The 20507-nt window shown below is 31.6% G+C and overlaps 2 protein-coding genes across 5 annotated transcripts in view; one reads left to right on the forward strand and one right to left on the reverse strand.

Moving 5' to 3' along the window:
* Positions 1-999, reverse strand: part of LOC136988103 (1-phosphatidylinositol 4,5-bisphosphate phosphodiesterase classes I and II-like) — a 56174-nt gene extending 55175 nt beyond the window's left edge. For all 4 annotated transcript variants that reach the window (XM_067285917.1, XM_067285918.1, XM_067285916.1 and 1 more), the window contains exon 1: positions 744-999. In XM_067285917.1, the coding sequence (XP_067142018.1) occupies positions 744-842 (99 nt within the window). In that variant the 5' untranslated portion in view covers positions 843-999. The remainder of the gene's footprint in view (positions 1-743) is intronic.
* Positions 1000-11565: 10566 nt separating this feature from the next.
* Positions 11566-20507, forward strand: part of LOC136988107 (eukaryotic initiation factor 4A-III) — a 38776-nt gene continuing 29834 nt past the window's right edge. Inside the window, exons 1-2 of the mRNA XM_067285928.1 lie at positions 11566-11749; positions 20390-20462. Coding sequence (XP_067142029.1) covers positions 11587-11749; positions 20390-20462 — 236 coding nt within the window. The 5' untranslated portion in view covers positions 11566-11586. The remainder of the gene's footprint in view (positions 11750-20389; positions 20463-20507) is intronic.

Below are 20507 nucleotides of genomic sequence, written 5' to 3' on the forward strand. Positions count from 1 at the left end.
GTATTTCTATATAATTCCAACCTTAATTTATGCATTTATAAATTAAGATGCAAAATACAGAAAAATTTATACACAGATTCAAGGTATTTCTATATAATTTCAACCTTAATTTATCCATTTATATATAAATTAACACAAGAAAAATATGTAAAAATACATAACATTTAAGCATGTTTTTCTTGCTACAATTTATATGTAGATGTATAAAGTAAAAGACATTTTTCTCCATTTAATAATATAAATAAAATTAGAAAAAATGTGAAAAATATAGAAAATTTATATATATATATATAAATTAAATTCCTTAAATTATATGCAGATTTGAAGAATTTATAAGTTATGCTTTAATTGATGCATTTATCTATAAATTAAGGCCAGAAAAATCCATAAAAATACAAAAAATTTAAGCATGATTTTCTTGCCACAATTTACACATAAATATATAGATTAGAGCACATTTTTTTACAGTATTTTTACCCAAAATACTGGATTTTGCCCACTAAATCTTCAAATTGCATGCGATTAAATACATAAAAATTAATATTTAAAGTTTTTTACTTGTTTAAAATACTTTTCTCCTTATTATTTAATGTATTATTTAAACATATTTGAAGTTTATAACAGGAAACTCTAGGTATAACAACACAATAGGATGATCGTAAACGTAGGAAGCGATTTTTAGTTAAGAATTACGTTCGAATTTTAACGAAATTATGCGGTTTAAATAAGAAAAAGAGACTCACGTCGTCCCATTTTACGAATTTGTTGCCTTCTTGTAGAGATTTTGGTACGACGATGGGTTTGAGTTGCACGACGTGAACGGTCGATTTACCTCCTGCCATTTCTTTACATAACAATGTCAACGTATTCCCACACCTTAACGCTGTCGCTCCGACGATGACAGAGTATAAAACAACCTTCTACACCGACCGCGTACAGATGTAACTTCCTCCCTCCACGTCTCCCAGACGATCTTTCTCCTTGTGCGAAACATCTACCAAACTCTCCCTACCGGAATTTTCCCGAACTCGACCTTCTAATGGCATTTTTTTTTTTTTTTTTTTTTTTTTTTACTTTTCTAAACTTTATATAATTCTTAAATTAATTTTAATACCGTTTTTATTTATTTATAACGTCTTGTTAAATAATTTTGTACAGTTAATCGATTTGTTTGTTTAATCTATAATAATTACTTTTATCGTCTGTTTTTAATCGTTTCAAATACACAGGCAAATGGCGTCGCTCGTTTCGGTCTCGGCACATTTTTTTAGATTTTTTTAGACGTAATTTTTAATTTTTGATTTTTTCAAAATTGTAATTAGTGCGTGTTTATTTCGATTAAGTAATCTTTTGTATTAAATTGCCTTAAAATGTTTTTTCTTTACATTTATTGAAAATAAAAGGGGCCGAAAGTATCGAACCCGGATCCAACAAATGGAAGGAAGTGAAGCTTTTATCAGGCCACCCAGAAAATAAAATAAAAAAAATACTGAAAAAAAATAAATTTTAAAATACTTATAAAATAAACATTTATTCTTTATTTTTAATCATTTTTGATTCAATATATTTATTATTTTAAAGAATTTAGTAATTTGAACACGTTTTTCGGCACGGATAAAATGTCATTTTTATAGTAAAATAAATTAAACTCTGAATTTATTCTGTCCTTATATTATTAATTAATCAATAACATATAATATAATATATCTGAAAATAAACCAAAATATAAATAAATACTAATTAAAATTTTATAATTAGCACAAAAAGACAATTATATATATACATTTAATGTTTGATAGGCGGGTAAAAATAATGATAGGAGCTTTAAAAATGAAAGACAATTAATATTTAAGTATATTAAGTAAATTTTATTTTAAAATGTATTTATTTTTTGAGAACTTTATGTAATTTATTCTTTTCTAGGGCGATCGTTTGTGTTTGTAAACTGTTACTGCATTTAGTGAGCGATTCACATCACCAAAGAACCGCCTTACGTATCCGACTATCAATTTTTAGTGGAATAGTAAATTTTTAACAGCTTAAGGCTTACGTAGACATGCAAAATATATACCTAAAACCGATTTTATTTAGTTTATATATTTTAGTAGCCTATAATTTGTGGTTTAAGTAAAAACAAAAAACAATAAAAAGTAATCAAATTATGATAAATTCGGTTATAAAATGCTTAACTGTGTATTTAATTGGTATATAATGCACTACAATTAAAACATGAAAGATAAAATAAAGGTAAATTAGGTCGTATTTATAATTCCTCAATCTTTTTTAGTTGTAATGTATAGAAATAGAGTTTAGTAAATCGCGAACTACAGCTTGAGAAACTAAAGATTTTGTTAAAAAGAAAGCTAAGAATTAAATATATAGAATAAAAACTTAAATTACATTTTAATTTATAAAAAATTCACGAGCTTGAGGGCATTTTTTTCCCTGACATTCGTGCATTTTCATGCATTTTATCACTATAAAAGGAGATTCACTTGTTATTTTAACCTAATTATTTTAGCATTTAAAAAGAAAATAAATAGGTGAATAATGAGAAGAATAAGAGGATAAAATTGCATTAATTATTTTAAAGTTTTTAATCAAATAATTCTAACAACGAAAGGAAACAGATTATAAGATTATTATTTTTCCGCATTTTTTCCTCGAATGAAAATCGAATCAAATTGTTAAAAATAAAGAATTTACAGGGAAAACTGTTCTTATTATATATTTATATATACTTTTACTGAGAAAATTATATTTCTTGTATAAATACCCCGTTGGAGTAAGCATGTTTTCTTATTATATAAATAAAGTTTAACTTCCTTATCTGAAGGACTAAATGGAAAATTTTACAATAAGCAGAATAATAGGGAGTAAAATTTGGCACTTGGCCATATTCAAAAGCCAATATTGTCTGAGTAATTGTCTTCTAGAACAATTACCATCAGATTTATATAAAAGAAATTCCTTTAAACACGTTTCTTACTAATTGCGTGACTCCAATTTAAAAAAATAAAAAATAATAATAAAATATATACATTATTGTTTAGACTTTTGGATTAATTTGTTACGTAACCGAATATATACTCGATTAATTAAGTGCACTTTTTAATAGAATATTCTTATTTTGTTCACTTAATTAAATAATTATTATAATTTAAACTGGGTGGTCGTCTAAATTAATTAGAATATAATTTAATTTTTTACTTTATATTTTAAATAAATAATTAATCTCTACTTTTCGTTCAATAAAATTTCAGAAATCGTGTTTATTTACCAACCTGTGGTTCGCGATCTACTAAACTCTATTTCTGTATATTAAAACACAAAAAGGTTGTAATTATCACAAATACCAAATTTGTGATAATTAATTTCATATATATTTTTAATTATTTTATAATTAATGTATATATTAAATATTATCACAAAAATTATACATTTAAATTATTATTTTAATTAAAAAATTTTAAAATCAAACGTAAACATGAGCGTGTGTTTATATTAAAAAATATATTTCTAATTTTTACGTTTACATAATGAGTATATAAATCGATGTAAGCTCAACCGCAAATAAATGTTGCAGGAAATTAAATTAAATTGTTAATTATCTTAGAAATTAATGTCCTTGTTAGCTTCAGTAGCAAAGGGGTGGTTATATTCAATGAATTTACGCATTTTTTAAAATAATTATCTATTTTAATCATTATTTTCACTTCAAAATATTAATAAATTATGTGGTATAACTTATAATTAATTAATTTTCTTGGTTTGTTAGTTAGGGGAATTTAAATTATCACTTGAGCATACGCAATCTGTTAGCATAGTCGTTGCATCAGTACGAATATAATTAGTACATGCGATACTTTATTAAATTTCTTTCACTCTGTGGGCGTTTGGATGTTATTTATTTATGTTTACCATGGGTCCGCCATTCTACAATAGGAAAGCCGAATAGTGAGATTCCGGATCAAAATATCCATAAAAATTTACAAAGATCCGTCCTGAAATCGAACCCGGATTCCTCAGAGTTGAGTGAATTCAATTGATAGAATAAGGCAACGCAACACAAGGATAATCTGCCAAAAAGATGCTCCATAAAAACTATTCTTTATTTGTGTTAAACACGTGAAGAAAACCCGGTAAGAGTGCAACTATGCAGACGCGAATTTAGTAGCGAGCGAGAGGTTGCGAGCGATATTGTTCTCGCAAAGGAAAATCATGCACAAGCGAGAAGCGAAAAATATCACTGGCGAGAGCGAATTTCTGGTTCGCATATATCTGTCAGGATTTGATATTTATTGCGTCTCGTCTCTTCTCGCCACATATTCTCGCTCGCTCGCGTCTGCATAGTCGCACTCTTAACCTTACGCAGCCAGCTCGTTGGTGAAATGCGAACCCGCGACTGACTACAAATTTTCAGTATTGTTATTCAATCGAGCACTGCAAGCCGTGGATGCCCGGTTAATATTTGTACGAACAAATATTTTCAGTAGCATAGAATAGCATATCCATGAAAACCCATAAGAACAACGGATCTATAAAGAATCTGCTATTCTTGTAATCGTAGATAGCAAATATATAAATATAATTTGTGAAGTAAATAATTTACAGATTTTATTTAACGAAGAATAAGTACTCGTGAACAGTAGCTTAATCAGAAAGGGACGTAGTGGGCCCGGGTTTCCTTATGTTTCTAAATAAATTAAGAGAAAAATGAAATAAGCACAAAAAAAAATTTGCGTATATATAGTATATAACAACTCTTCATCCATAGCGTTGGTGACAATATCCAGTAATACAAAAGTGGACGATAACTCGAGCTCCCTCTAATATCGGATCTAGCTACACTACCGCTCACGAATATAAAAACATTGATTTATTTTAATGACGTACACTGTATTATGTGCCACAAAAAGTTTCAAACAAATTAAGGTTTATTGTAGACCAATAATTATTGTTTAATTCTTAATTTTCAGATATTTTATTAAAATTTTTCGGTTTTTAATAATTAATTTGCTATATAATTGTCTATTCTGTTTTCAAAAACCTGAATCAATCGAAGGTTCAATTTACCAAATAATTCCGACATACAGGTTATATCAATAGAAGTACTACTATGTGATTTAAAACTTTTACTCCCTTTTAGAGAATTCTGGCAATCTTCCCTCTCATTCATAAAATCAGTCGATAAAAATCTGGCAGACAAACAGAATCATAAATTTTGATAAATTAGTAATTAAAACTTGGCACATCTTAAATGATATAAATTTTATGTCAAATGCCAAAAACTTTCAATCTTTAATTCTTGGAATTTCGAGATTCAAAACAAGATTTAAAAACTAATTTTGGAACTTACTTAACAATGCTATTGCCTATAACAATGATGTCAATATCTAGAATAACCGAATACCAAAATAAATGATTTTTTCATTAATATTTCTCATCTTGATTCGACCCAACTCTAGACGGAAATCGAACCCGAACCTTCCTGTTAACAGCATATGACTTATTTCCAAGCCTCCATTTAGGCCAATATTTTAAAATATTTGTTTTACAGAGAATAATCAAGAGTTTTTAAATATATTTACTATAAACGAAAATTGTGACTTATACATTACAAGTGTCATTAACGCTAATATAGAACTGTATGATAGAACATAAGGATATTTTCAATTGTAGATAGTGAAAGCTGAAGGTATCAACGGAATTTTCGATTTTGTTACTCATTTGCATAATTGCAACAGTTTTGGTATATTTTTTGATAGTTTCGTAAATCATTCTCATTCTATGGACCTCTAAAGACCCTTATAGCAGGCCCATCATTGGTTTCGCCAGGTTCACAATAGGACCCGAGAAAAAGAATAAGATACATATTTGAACTAGATCATTTCTGAGGATTCGACCGTGGACTTGGAGCCGGGTACCACACAATGCAGATTGACATCTTACTTGGATAGTGATATTCCAAAAATAGCTCATATCATTATAAACTTTTTAATGGCTATTTGGAGTATTGGACTATCCCGAAAGTGTTAAAATGATAGAAAATTTAATTCAGGAATCTTTTATAAAAATTTTCTCAGATGCTTTGAGAACTGCAAAACATTTCAATCTTTTATCCGTTATTAATTGCAAGGTCTTATATTTAGGTAAAATTTCCATAAGAATCTAGCATATTAATAATTACATTTACAAATGACGTAATGCAATAAGAAAAATAAAAAAGTTTTCATTTGTCAAGGTAAGGAAATTACAGGAAATTTGTTAATATCAATAATAAATACGTGATGACGATGATATTTCGATATTAGCAATGTCATTTTCCTGTTTTTTCCATCAACCAAACATTAGCGTGTAATTTCATCTGATAAGACAGCTTCATCTTGTACACACAATAAATATTTTATTGTAAAAAATATATTTTTTAAAAACTATAATTTCTCGTCAATATTGTAAATTTTAGATATATTGCAAGCCTACACGATGGGATATCCAAGAAGCCTACCGTAAAATTTTTCAAAACTTTTTGTCCTGTGGGAATTAAGAGAACCTTTTTAGCAAGCTCGTCATGGGTTCGGCCAGATCCAAAATGGGGCAGCCGGGTAATAAGGGACAACCTCAAAATTTCTTGATGTTTTTCAACCCATCCGGATTCTATTCCAGGTCCTCAGAGCGGTAAGCTAACACCATAACCGCTTAGCCGTCCTGCTGTCCTATATACGATACATGTTAATTGAACACGAACGTGTTTCGTTTTAATAATAAACAGGTATTACACTGCAGAAACGTACTCATTAATTTACTGCTAATTTATCTGATTACTTTGTAAAATATGTATACCATAAATTGATTTATCATGAAAAAAAATTTTAGTCAATTTTGAATTTCATTCTTTTTCAATGGATATATTTAGAACGGCGATAGCGTTCCAACCCAAGTAATTTTGTAAACTGTGTACGTATGGAGTTCGGTCACGGGTTCGCGCCTCGATCGGACGGGCTGGCCACATGGAGTTTTTCAGGTTTTCTCCAGGTCTGTAACGCCTAAATAAGGGCCAGTTTCCCTCAAAAGACCTCCCGAAAGGCATCCCCCTCGGCAGATCGCCAAGTGTCGCGTTGCCATACCTTTTAACAACCAAACCAACCGCGTCCGTATGTCCAGGCCTTCAATGGGAAAGCCATGTGGTGAGGAACTTAGATCTGACATATCCGAGATGGATCACTCCCAAAAAATATCTAGTTTTTCAATTGTCCGGATGTGTTCACGGGTCCGTCAGAGAAGTAAGTTGACACCTTAAAAGCTGGCCTGCAGAATTTTAATTTTTATATTTTTAAAATTTTTTAAAAATACATTTCAAATTACCGGTATATATATATATATATACCGGTGATTATCCAAATGGTATTTTATCAATTATATATTTACTTATTTATACCAGTAATTTAATAAGTAAATATATAATTTATAAAATAATCATATGGCATGTAAAATTATAGCTCTATTAGAAGTATTCGTTCCCCGCTGGATCCCTCACTTGTTCAAAAATTTCATGGCAATCCATCGATATCCAGTGCCTTTTCTTTTCTTTTTCTCTTTTTTTTTTTTTTTTTTTTTTTTTTTTTTTTTTTTTTTTTTTTTTTTTGCAACCGAAAGATGATGTGGTGATTTTAAGCTAATTATTTTATACGGAGAGAGTGGATGCAATGAGTCTATTAGTTATAAGTTATGCGTTATTTAGCAATTATTGTAAGCCTGGCTGACCCACAATGGGCTTGCTAAAAGACGTCTTTTTAATGCTCAAAGCGCGGAGAGTTTAAAAAAAAAAAAAAGTCGTTTGTTAAGAAATATAGCGAAGATACTATTTACTGTAAGAATGGTCATTTGTAACTAGTAATTGAAAGCATCTTTTATGTCGATAAAAGGTGCTTGCAAATTTGGCCATTCAGGAGGACTGATCCTTGTTGGGGTCTTTTTCTTTTTTCTTTTTTTAACTCTTTCCGCCCCGTGGGCACTAAGAGGGCCTCTTAAAGCAGGCCCATTATGGGTTCGGCCAGGCCCACAATGGGGCGACCGGGTGGTGAGGGACGGGGCCCGACATATCCGAACAGACCACTCCCCGAAAAATTCCTGGGGATTATTCGACCCGTTCGGATTCGATCCCGGGTCCCCCAGAGCGGATAGGTGCTTGCAACCTTGGCCATTCAGGAGGACTGATCCTTGTTGGGGTCAGACAAAGTCAGTTAAAGATATTACTCGAGAGAATTATATTATTTATCTAGTAGGGGAAGGTGGGACAGGATGAGGACGTTAAGGTTTGAAAAGTCATAAGATGGCAACCACTTTAATGAGAACAATAATTTTTTTATTCTCAGCAACTACAACATTTGGTAATATATAATACAAAATTTAATTTTTGAAAAACGTTTTTAAAAACAAGAAAATTTAATATTTTAAAATTATATGTAAATGCACCATCTTGCCCCTCCCATGGGGTAAGATGGGGATATTATTTTTATATATAAGAAGGACAAATTAAAATAGTTAAACTGCGTTTTCTTCAATATTGGCACAAGAACAGTGCGCCCATTTATCACAACGGCTACATTTATAATTATTTACCGAATAAATAAATATAAAAGTTTGAACTTACTCGTATTTACTTCACCAGACGATACTGTCACTTCGCGCATGCTCAGTTTCGCTATCTTGTAAGCAGACGATATTTTTTTCGTGGAAAAAATTTTTATTTCGATTGTTATCTCACATTTTATTTCTTGTTAAGATAGTATTTAAATTTAAAAAATGTTTTCATAAATAAAATAAAACGTAAAAACATAAATAATAAAGTAATACAGTATATACTGTATAAATTTATTACAGTTAGATATGATTTAAAAGTGGAATATTTCATTTTCTATAAAAAGACCATTTTTAAATTATTGTTTTATATATTCGAAAAGATGGTAGAATTATCAATGACAACGAATTTAAAACTAGTTCGCTGCACTATTTTGCAGTGCCTCTAGCCAGCAGCAGAATTCGTGGCCAACCTTGGGCGAGATGGTAGTGGCCCATCTTGCCCCAACGTGCACTTTTTATACTGACTGCAAACACGGGTCAACTTTATTTCAAAACTAAACAATTTCGGTCTTAAAGGTTACTTCGAATACCATAATATCTACGTCTAAAAAGTAATGTAAAAGTTCACAATAATACTTATTTTGTAGAAACTTTGTAGCGGGCGTAAAATTAGATGAAGTATTGCTGAAACATGGAAAACTGTCTTACTTCCAAACAAAGAGAGAGATTCGGACGTTCTCTCGTCCCGTGATCCCCTTTGAGGTTGACGTTTAGTTCCCCAAATAACAGCTAGATGAAAGCGCGTTAACCACGAATAAACAGACGTCCCCGTCTTACCCCATGGTCCCATCTTGCACCACCTTTCCCTACTTATATTGATTTACATATTTTATTATTTAGTCATATTATAAATATAGATTTATTTTTATTAAAAGAATCTTTTTACCTCTGCCGAAACGGTTAAAGAGCCAGGCTACTGCTCTGGGGCCTTGGAAATGAATCTCACTGATCCAAAAATTCCCAGAAATATTTTGTGGATGGTCTGTCTCGGATATGTTGGGTCTCGTTCCTTACCATCCGGTAGCCTCATGTGGACGTGGACGATCTCACGATGATTCTTGTAAAAAAATTTTTCTTAGTATCCAAAAAATAGAAGTAATAAAAAAAATACAGTTAAATTTAAATATAAAAACTCCAATCTTTTTGGAAATGTAATTTTATAAAAATAATTTAAAAAATATAACTTTAATTTTCTTTAATTCAGTGTTTTTCAACCTTATTTATTTGGCGATGAGTACAGGAATTAAATTTAGGGTTCGCGAACTATAAGTTGGGAAATTTCTTAATTAATAACCCATTTTGTTAACAGAAAAACAACCGTTCGTTATTTATTAAAAATGTAGAATAAAAAACACGTTAATTTTTAATTACTTTGGGTGAATGCCTAATTTTAACTATAATAATTATTTAATTATATAAGTGCATAAAATAAAAATCTCAATTATTAAAAATTGTATATAGTTAATTAAGTTCGGATTCGATTGTATAACAGTTTAATCCAATTTCGAAATTATAATTTTAATACTTTCTTTAAAAGTTAAAATATGCATTTATGTAAGTCGTACGATTAACAAGAAACATTTTAAAATTAATTTCTTATAGCCTATAGCAGAGATAGGCAACCTTTTATGTGTGCGTGCCAAAATCTTCATATGTAAGATGCAGATATTCTTACGTGCCAACCAGGAGTTTTGGAAGCATATTGTGTGGTCTAGAAGCTAGAAGAGGCTCGAGAAAACTAGATTTAGCAGAAAGCCTGCTAAATTGGCAACTTTGCTGTAAGTTAGTATATCACAAGATGTTTGTTTCATTTTTTTTTTAAATTACATATTACTAAAACAGTTAATAGTGTTTGTTTCTTTATTGCATTCTTATTTATTATCGCTCTATTTGACAAAATTACATTCTATTTATTATATTAAAATATACAACTCGGCGAAGATGTTGGATATTAATTTTTTACTAGCTGCTCTAGGTTGCCAACCGGAAAAATTCGTCTGTGTGCATGCTTGACACGTTTGACAAGGGTTGCTCACCCTTGTTCTATATCCAATTTCTTCAAAGACAATTCAAACAATATTAGTTTTGAAAATGTCTAAGTGGCAAACTTCAATTCCGTTTTCTTTTTCCGCCCTGTAGGCACTAAGGGCTTTCTTTAGGCTCACAATTGGATGGCCGGATGGTGAAAAACAGGACCCGACATATTAGATACCCCTCCGAAAGACTATTGAGGTTTCTCGACTTATTCTGATTCGATTCCGAGTCCCCCAGAGCGGTAGGTTAGCGCCTTATCGCCTCGGCCATCTGGCGTAAATAAGTAGAGCTTACAGTAACTATTCGACAGAAAAATTTAACATAGAGGAAGTAGACTGACTGAATTAAAGTTATTGTAATTGTTTGAAATCAACAATTAGTTACGTGTTAGAAACGTGTTAGTAAGAATTATGCGTTACTAAATCCATCTCGGGTTCTTCTTATTATTATAGTTGATTTTACCTCTTAAGCATTAAAGCGACTTTATCGATTTGAAAATAATTTTATTTACTAAAAATATTAATTAATTTTAATTATGAAACACTTTTTATGTCAATTAAAGACAAAGTCTCTCTAAAAATATTTCAGACGATCACCATTTTTATTGTGTTCTAGAACAAAATTATAGCCGACGAAAAATCAAACTTTTAATGTCAATGAAAATTCCATAATTACTTAAATAAGTACAGAAAATAATTTAAATAAAGATTTTTTTTAATAAATATTTTTAAATATAAAACGGCAAGTTAGTACATAGTTTAGTATAAATTACTATAAATTTTCAAAATAAAAATTAATGAAATAATATAACTTATAACAAGTTTAATTTTCTTAAATAAATAAAATGAGACATTTTGGCTATAAATTCATAACCTGGTGAAAGAAATCTTTGCGTTTTCGTAGGTGGCGATGCATAAGGGAACAAAGATGGCTTCTCGTCTAAGCAGACGCGTTGTTCAAACGGAAGATTTATCAAATGTGGAATTTGAGACGAGCGAAGATGTGGAAGTTATTCCGACATTCGACGCTATGGGTTTGAGGGAAGATCTTTTAAGAGGAATCTACGCTTACGGTAAGATATATAAAGGAAAATACGAACGAAAACTTTATGTTAAATTAGGCCTAATACTGCGAGATAATCTGTCGAATTAATTGCTATTGTACGTACTTATACGTCAATCTGACGTCATCTCATCTATTTTATAACTATTAAAGTGTAAAAATTGACGTGAAAGTCTGTCGTATGAGAACAAACGAAACAAACGATCGGAAGTCATCGTTAGACATTACTTAAAGACAGTAATTAAATTGCATGGTTACCTATGGTTTCAAAATGGCGGCTCGTCTGATTCTAGCAAAGACATAATTATGGTAATTTATTAGAATAGGTTAGGTTAGGTTAAAACGTGCGTCCCCACTGTTTCCCTTCTATTTGCTGGAATCAGAGACGAGCCGCTATCTTGGAACCATAGATAACATTAACCAATTGCATTATTGTAGGTTGTAGTTTAAATTTATGATTATTTAAGAAATGAAAGCTTATTGGTTCATATTTGTGTCATTGGAAATCGTTAATTGAAGCTTTATTTGAATATTGCCGATTGCAGGTGCTTGAGTAAAGATATAACAAAGTCATAATATCTGTTGTAATTTATGCAAAGGTTTGGTGGCACGTAGCAATGTAAGAGTTGGGCAATCTGTCAAGTGGCTGAGAGGACCTTGAGGTTACTGACCTGGGTACAAATGCGACTGAACGAGGCTGTGGCAAAAAGGTGTCCGTAACATCGTACGCATCACATGAGATGAAGTAAAGGAAATTTGCTTACTTTGTCGAGCTCTCTACGCCGACCCCAACCACACATCCATGTAGCTTTGCCCTGGTGGTAAAGCCGAAGTAAAACTATGGTTCAGATGATAACTGTTTATTTTAACTGTCTGCGCGATATCTACAGATGAACTGGCAATTTGCTGGACAAAGAACGATATCGATATAGGTGTTTGACTTGCAAAAAGTTTCTCTTATTTTTTTTCTTGACTTTTTGACTTGCAAAAAGTCTGTCCAAAAATATATATGCTATGGTGCCCTCTGCATTATGAGGCAGTTGGATCTGTTGGAACAGTAGACCATGTCCGTAGGAGTAAAAAAGTTAAGGTATTTGTTGATTGCCAAAAATATTTAAAAATAAACCAACTGTAAAAAATTTTGGGAAGACTGTTTGGTTTAATCAATTAAAATCAGGTTGAGTTGTTTTGTATAAAAATTTTTTAAATTATAACTTTAAAATTCATTAATCTGTTGAGTTCTCTTCAGATAAACATGTATGTCTATCATGAAAACAGATATTGTATTACACCTTTGTACAATGTTTATTATGTAAATTCAGGAAGTAGAACAAAGATAAGAATTCACTGCTTACACTTTAATGTAGTGCCCCTGATGATCTAAAATGATTTCACAAGCCATCAATGCACTTCAGTCTGGGACAAAAGTTCTAGTTAATTTTTAGAAAAACAGTTGGATCCTGTCAATTGTAACTGATGGAGGAAATAATGTAAATGAACTGTTTTTATTATATTTAATAGGGAAAAAGATAATAAACAACAATGTAAAAGTAACACAATACAGCAGTATCTGTCTTCAAAATCATAAAAGTGATTACAAATTTGGATGAAATGATTGTATTAAACATGAAATACATGAATTTTAATTCTAAGGTGTACTGTACAATATCTTGCAATGGATTTACATATTTTTATTCTATATTATAAGCCTTTTTTGCACAAGATATGTAAAAACTAAAGATAAAAATATGCTATTGAAGATAAATAATTAAAACAACATACTCAGAACACCTTATAAATATGCAGCCGTGTTTATTAGATACTAACTAACGTTTTCGGTCGTATTTAACGACCATCTTCAGGAAAGAACATCAAAAAATCGAACACAAAGACACTTTGCAGTAACGAACAAGCGTTTGGAACATTTTTAAATGAAATTCTAAATAGAATTGCGTGCGCCATCTCTACATCGATGAGTATTAAATAACACAATACATGAGAATAAAATAAAAATAAATAACGGACAATGAAAAATAATATGCTCCATGGAGACATTAAAAATAAAATACAAACATAAAATACGGTGCAAGCTGAACAGCACAAAGAACATAGGGAAGGAGAGGAGCTGTGCGGAGACAATAACAAACGGGTTCAGTCCTTGAGTAAGCTTCTGCTTATCTGCCTTTCTGACGTTTACATACCGCCTGAGCACCAGGCCGCAGATACTTTACTAGCCAATCTATCAACTTCCGAGAGGCTAGTAAAGTATCTGCAGCCTGGCGCTCAGGCGGTATGTAAACGTCAGAAAGGCAGATAAGCAGAAGCTTACTCAAGGACTGAACCCGTTTGTTATTGTCTCCGCACAGCTCCTCTCCTTCCCTATGTTCTTTGCGCTGTTCGGCTTGCACCGTATTTTATTTTTAATGTCTCCATGGAGCATATTATTTTTCATTGTCCGTTATTTATTTTTATTTTATTCTCATGTATTGTGTTATTTAATACTCATCGATTGTAGAGATGGCTCACGCAATTCTATTTGGAACATTCTTTAAAAAATTCTAAACGCTTGTTCGTTACTGCAAAGTGTCTTTGTGTTCGATTTTTTGATGTTCTTTCCTGAAGATGGTTGTTAAATACGACCGAAAATGTTAGTTAGTATCTAATAAACACGGCTGCATATTTATAAGGTGTTCTGAGTATGCTGTTTTGATAAGTTATGCAGTCAACGATGAGAGATAAATAATTAATTAGTAAGTTTCAAAGTACAGTAGAGCGTCATTTATCCGAAAGCCGGTTATCCAAAAGCTTTCCAGTTGGATTGTGTCATGCTGAATCTAATGTTTTTGATACTAGATTAATTTCTAAAGTATAATTTTTTTGCTTTTATATTTTTTGATATATTTATTTTGTTTGTACAAAATAAAGAAATAATTTTTAATGATACAATAGCCTCAATTATTATTATAAAAAATTTTGTTAGGCTTAAAATTGACGAAAATTCAACACGAAGCGACAGGCAATGGAGAAAAATTTCAACATTGGATAGGTTAATATATTTTTTCGTACATAATCGGTTATCTGAACAACCCCAGTCCCCAATTGATTCGTATAAACGACACTCTACTGTAATTATGATGATCCAGCAACCTTCTTTGCATCCCAACCTAACCACTCTAAAGGAGAGCTTTGAATTTTGTCTTTCATTAATGAATTGCTTATATTGTTTTAATGTAAAATATGACCTGGAAAAATATGTTAATCAACATTTCTGTAAAATAAGTAATTTTAATTATTATTATTTTTATTGGCTCCAACTCTAGTAACTCAAGAATTGCTTTATACTCTGACCTTGCATGTTTGGTGACAAAAGTGCAAGTGTAACAGTGTTCTATGGAGTCAGTAGTTTGATGAAAGTCTGCAGGTTGAAGTAAAATGTAGTGTGTGTGGAGAAAACAAAAGTTTTGACAAACGTATGGTTGTACATCCACAAAGCCAAATATTATCAGGCTAGAAAATACTACAAATTTAATAGACAATTTGGCATTAGAGGTAGGCGTTAGATGCCATCTTTTCAACATACGGTTGAAAACTGGCAAATGAAACAGCTGCTTAAGATTTGTAGATGCATGCTGTGGAAGATTTTTTTCAGTGTGGATGAGGCAGGCATGTTTTACAATTTTGTCCCAAGCAGAACTTTTCTGTTAAACAGCAAACAGTGCCATAATGGGAAGTTTTAAGAGAGAGAATCAGTGTTTATTTCAAATGATGATGATTCAGAAAAGTTGTAAAGTACTATTTTAATTTCCGACTATTATCGACTCTACCGTGTGCCAGAAACAACCATTAGCCTACCGGGTACTTTACTCGGATTTGCGTTAGCGTGCCAGGCTTGGACTTTAAGCGTGCACCGAATTAAATAATGACAAGATTTGTCAATAGAAAAAAATCAAAGATTTAATTAGTCGTTTAGCAATAACTATGTACAATATTTAGTAAAAAATCAAACAATAATTTATTCAATGAAATTCAACAAAATCAACCCGACAATACTCAGTTCAATCTATTTCTAGCTTAATTCTATTCCCCTTGGGAATCCGACAAAACAAAGCCTTAACTTATAACAATAATTCTTATAAACTATAGATCCTAATCGTCACCTCAATATACTCGGAACCTATTTCCTCAACTCTCAAGATTTTCTATCATCGATCCAATATTCGAATCACTTCAAAATTCACCTTGGAACTATTTGATCCTATCGGACACCTCTCTCGCTTACTGCTACGAAGTTCGCCAAGCTCGTTGCTATCCGGAATTCACCTCTCTGTCTTCACTTGAGATTCGGGATTTATAGTGTGAGGTGACGTCACAAGTCTGAATGTGATCACTCCCCTCATTTAAATACTTAATGCTAACAAGAACTTTTTTCGTTGTCTGGCAGCCTATTTTCCGACAATTACTCACTAACCTTTTACATTATTTGTTTTTACAATTTTTCCGGGACATTTTTATTACTTAAGGTCTAGCGAGTCTATCTCATGCTTGTGGGGTCTCCCCCCCCTTTCTCGGTGCGGACTTATTCTTTGCCGCTCAGGAAGCGCAAATGTGCGCGAGTCCTATGGCGCTTTTCTTCCGTCGGTGAGTTGGGTTTTATTTCTTCTCTTTTTAAATGCTTAAGGTGATTGGTGAGGAAACCTTCGTCCTAACAAAACATAAGCCCCAAACAAAAATAGAATAATAAGCAAAATAAAAGTAAAATAAAAATAACGCTCGGACTTGGTTCCTTACAAAGTGACATTTGCTCAAAATTGAAAGTATGGGAAACCAAAGGGCTATACCATATCAGTATAGCCCTTTGCCATAATAAGAAGGCCTGAATGAGAAGAAGTCTATTCATTGAATTTTTTCATGCCTTAATGCAAAAATGGGGAATGTGCAATGGGAAGGTGGCTTTGATGCTTGATTGTGATGCTGCCCACTTAAAAGAAGCAAAAGGATTAAGGAATGTTGAACTTTTTTCTACCCAACTGCACCAGCCATTTGCATCTTCTGGACAGAGGCATTATCATATCTGTCAAACAACATAAGGATTTGATAATTCTATGTATACTGCTGCTTAAGGAAGGAAAACAATTGAATATAAGGCTGGACCCTCTCAAGCTGTGCAATTCACAGTGAGTACATGGACCATGTATATTAGAAATGGCTTTACATTTTTAAGGTTTGAATGTGCTTATAACAGCAGTAGTGAAGTAGTGTTTTGTCCAATCACACAAGTATGCAGGAGGTGACCATTTGAAGTGCAGTGGATCCCCGATATAACGCGCATGTCGGGCGGGAAACAACAACCACGTTATACCGAGCGGTGCGGTGTAATGCGGTTCACCTCTTTACTTTAGCAATAATGTCAAGCTTTTCTTTCACACTGTAAGCTTTTCTTTTACTCATCATGCATACAATAATTAAACACTATTCAAAATACATTCAGGAACTCAATACACACACAATTACTCAATACGCAGTAACAATAAAATGCGCTACTCACTAATGCCACATGGACTTGTATAAACGTGTTTGAGCTTATCATGTCATGAACATCGCCCGCGTTATAACCGAGTACACATTATAGTGAGCAGTGCTATAACGAAGGTCCACCGTATTTGGAAATAGCACTAGATAAACGTATGTGGAAATTTTTCAAAGAAGACTAATAACCTAAGTTTTGTCTTATGTAGTCTGTTAATCAGGAGACGAAGTTATATATATATATATAAACTCAAACATAAATCGCATGCACTGACCAGAAAAGCTGATAAATTCTGTTTTTGTAATTCTTCTGTAACCAAATTTTTTTACATGTATCACTATTTTCTGCAATATCCTCAACTTTTACACATTCACTTCCTCTTTTATTTTATCAAGAGATCCCTCCATGTGCCATCTATCTCCATACCTTTATTTAAATTAGTCAACTTATCCTATTTTAATATTTCTACATGTTCTTTAAACCTATGTTTATACAAATCTCTGAAAATGTAATATTTTTATGTTCTTTTTATTTATCACATAGCCTTTTTCTATGCAATGCAAAAACCAAGGATATTGGGTATGTCCCAGTCAAATTGATGTCAGATATTCATTCAATCTTATTTTTATTTTCTTCTTGTCTCCCCAATTTACGTTTTTATTTGCATGTGCAACTCAATTTATACACTACTACTGACATTTGTAAATCTGTCTTTTCATCTCTAGAAAGACCATTTATTTTTTAAATTTTACTACCCATTTCTGATATTATCCAAATTTTATATCTTTTTACATTTAATGAAAAAGTCTGCCATCACAATTTAATTGTTTAAATTGATGTGTATATAGCACTAGATGATTTGGAAAGTTTGGATGTCTTGAAAGTGAACTTTGAAGAATATGCAAAGATTGATGATAGGACCTCAGATTTATCGATGGTCAGGATGTGGGAGCTAACATGGGCAGCATGGAATGACCCTGAATAACCTCCTGAAAGCAATGGTATAACTAACACAAACAGTTCACATCAGGTCACAGATTTTTTTTTGACATTGTTGAGTGTTTTGAAGTTGTCATCTCTTTTGTCACTAGTTTCATCATTAGTGAAACAATGAATCACTTGATAAATTTGTTTTTTATGATTTTGGGAGTCTGGAAACAAAGTTTCAGAAGAAAAATTAATTATTTATGCTCTACTCTGCTAGTTTTGTTTATCATGAAAACTGAAGCATATCAAACCATGCAGAAACCATAAATAACAACAAAAATTTAATTAAAGTGATGTTTTTGGCCATATTTAACTGAAGCATATGTGATATTGTCAGTAAACTCCACACGTAGTACATCTTATTAGGTGGAATAAAGTATCATTTGCCTGAAAAATGATCATTTCTTGAATAATGTATAATGTATTTCATCTATAATGTGGTTACACTGTACAATGATTATCAGAAAATAAAAATTGGTTGTGAATATTGCAAAGATGAATATGTATTAAACTGAAACTAGTGGAGATCATGACAGCTAGTCATGGCTACAACATAAGCCTTGATTAGTTGTCATGAATTTGCATCTCATTGGTGCATAATATAATAAAATCTGTTGATGCACCTAGACACAGGAGAAAACCAACAGTTTAGCTTATTTATTTGACCAATACACACATCTGTGACACATTTGCTGGCAGTTGATTCAAGGATGTGTGGAGAGGGTATTGTGAATTGCAACAATGTTGCAAAATGACATAAGAGGTTTGTGAAAGAGAGAACAATTGCAATGAAGAGAGAAGTGGAAGATTTGCATTATGGCAACTCATAATACACTCCGAATATTTGAACCAGCTGCCAACCATTTCCTGTTAAATATGGGTGTTTTTGTCTAAAGCAGGGGTGTCCAAACTCTTTGCCTCAAGGGCCAGATTGAATTTAAATACATTTGCAGCAGGCCACGTGAATATGTGAATTAAAAAATCTCATTATGACTAAGGTAGCATTGAATTTTATTTTTTACAGTTAATTGCAAATACACCAATACTAAACAAACATACCTAAATTATACATAATTAGAAAATTATTTCATGCAACTTTTAACGGGAATGATGGAACTGTATTTTTTGCTGAAGAATTTCTTTTAAGTTGGGATTAAAATCTGAAACACTAATTATAAGCAATGATTGCAAATGATCATCCAATAAATTTGCCCTGTACTTTGATTTCAGATACTTCACCCTGGAAAAAGTTTGTTCTCGCATATAGGTAGTCCCAAACATAGAAATAAATTTACGTGCAAATTACTTTAAATTTGGAAACCCTTTTGCATTTTAAATCCTTTTTTTTTTATCAAATATGATTTTTGCATTTTTTTTTTCAATTTTTGATATACATTTTTGAAAATCAAACGGGTTCGCGTGAAAAAATCAGTATTTTTCAAAGGACTTCGCGGGCCGGATAAAATTACCTGCTGGGCCGGGTCTGGCCCGCGGGCTGTAGTTTGGACACCTCTGGTCTAAAGAAATCAGCTAACACCATGATCATCGTGTGGAGATAATGCCTTGAGGAGCATTGCCATTTTTAACAGTTGTTATACTATAAATCTGAGGCATACACTTATGAAAGAAGTCTTTACTAGTTGTAGACACAACCCTGAGTGTACAAATATCACTACAAATGCTGGGGATTAAATATGATCTTCAACTAAAGTTTCTGTTTTTTTTATTTTAATATAAATGTGTTTGTGTCTGACAATGCTAAGTTTATAACATTTTGTTCTTTTTTGAATTTAACCTGAAGATGATAATTGTAATCTATGAAAAAAACTTGTGAAGTATACAAAACTTTTTAAATTGTAGTAAAATTCATGTTAATAGACATTTTTGCTCTATTTATATATTACAGGAATCTTAAATATTGCCTGCTTATGTTTTCTGTTTTTCAAACAACATTATTGCTTGCTGTTGTTATGTAACATTGGACAATTATGAAATTCTCATTTTTTTTCAAAACCTTACTTTTTATAGTTATTACATTGATTTCAAGAAATTTAATTTTTCTAAATTTAAGTTATTTCTTTGTTAGTGTGACAGTTAAAGTCAAAATATAAGTTTAAAAATAATAATGTATTACAGGTTTTGAAAAGCCTTCGGCCATTCAACAAAGATCTATTAAACCAATAATTAAAGGAAGAGACGTCATTGCACAGTAAGTTAAAATTCTTATTGTAAATTTTTCTGGATGCTTCAGTTG

This window comes from Centruroides vittatus, unplaced genomic scaffold (assembly GCF_030686945.1).
Source record: "Centruroides vittatus isolate TY-2023 unplaced genomic scaffold, ASM3068694v2 scaffold_3046, whole genome shotgun sequence".
Lineage (NCBI taxonomy): Eukaryota > Metazoa > Arthropoda > Arachnida > Scorpiones > Buthidae > Centruroides > Centruroides vittatus.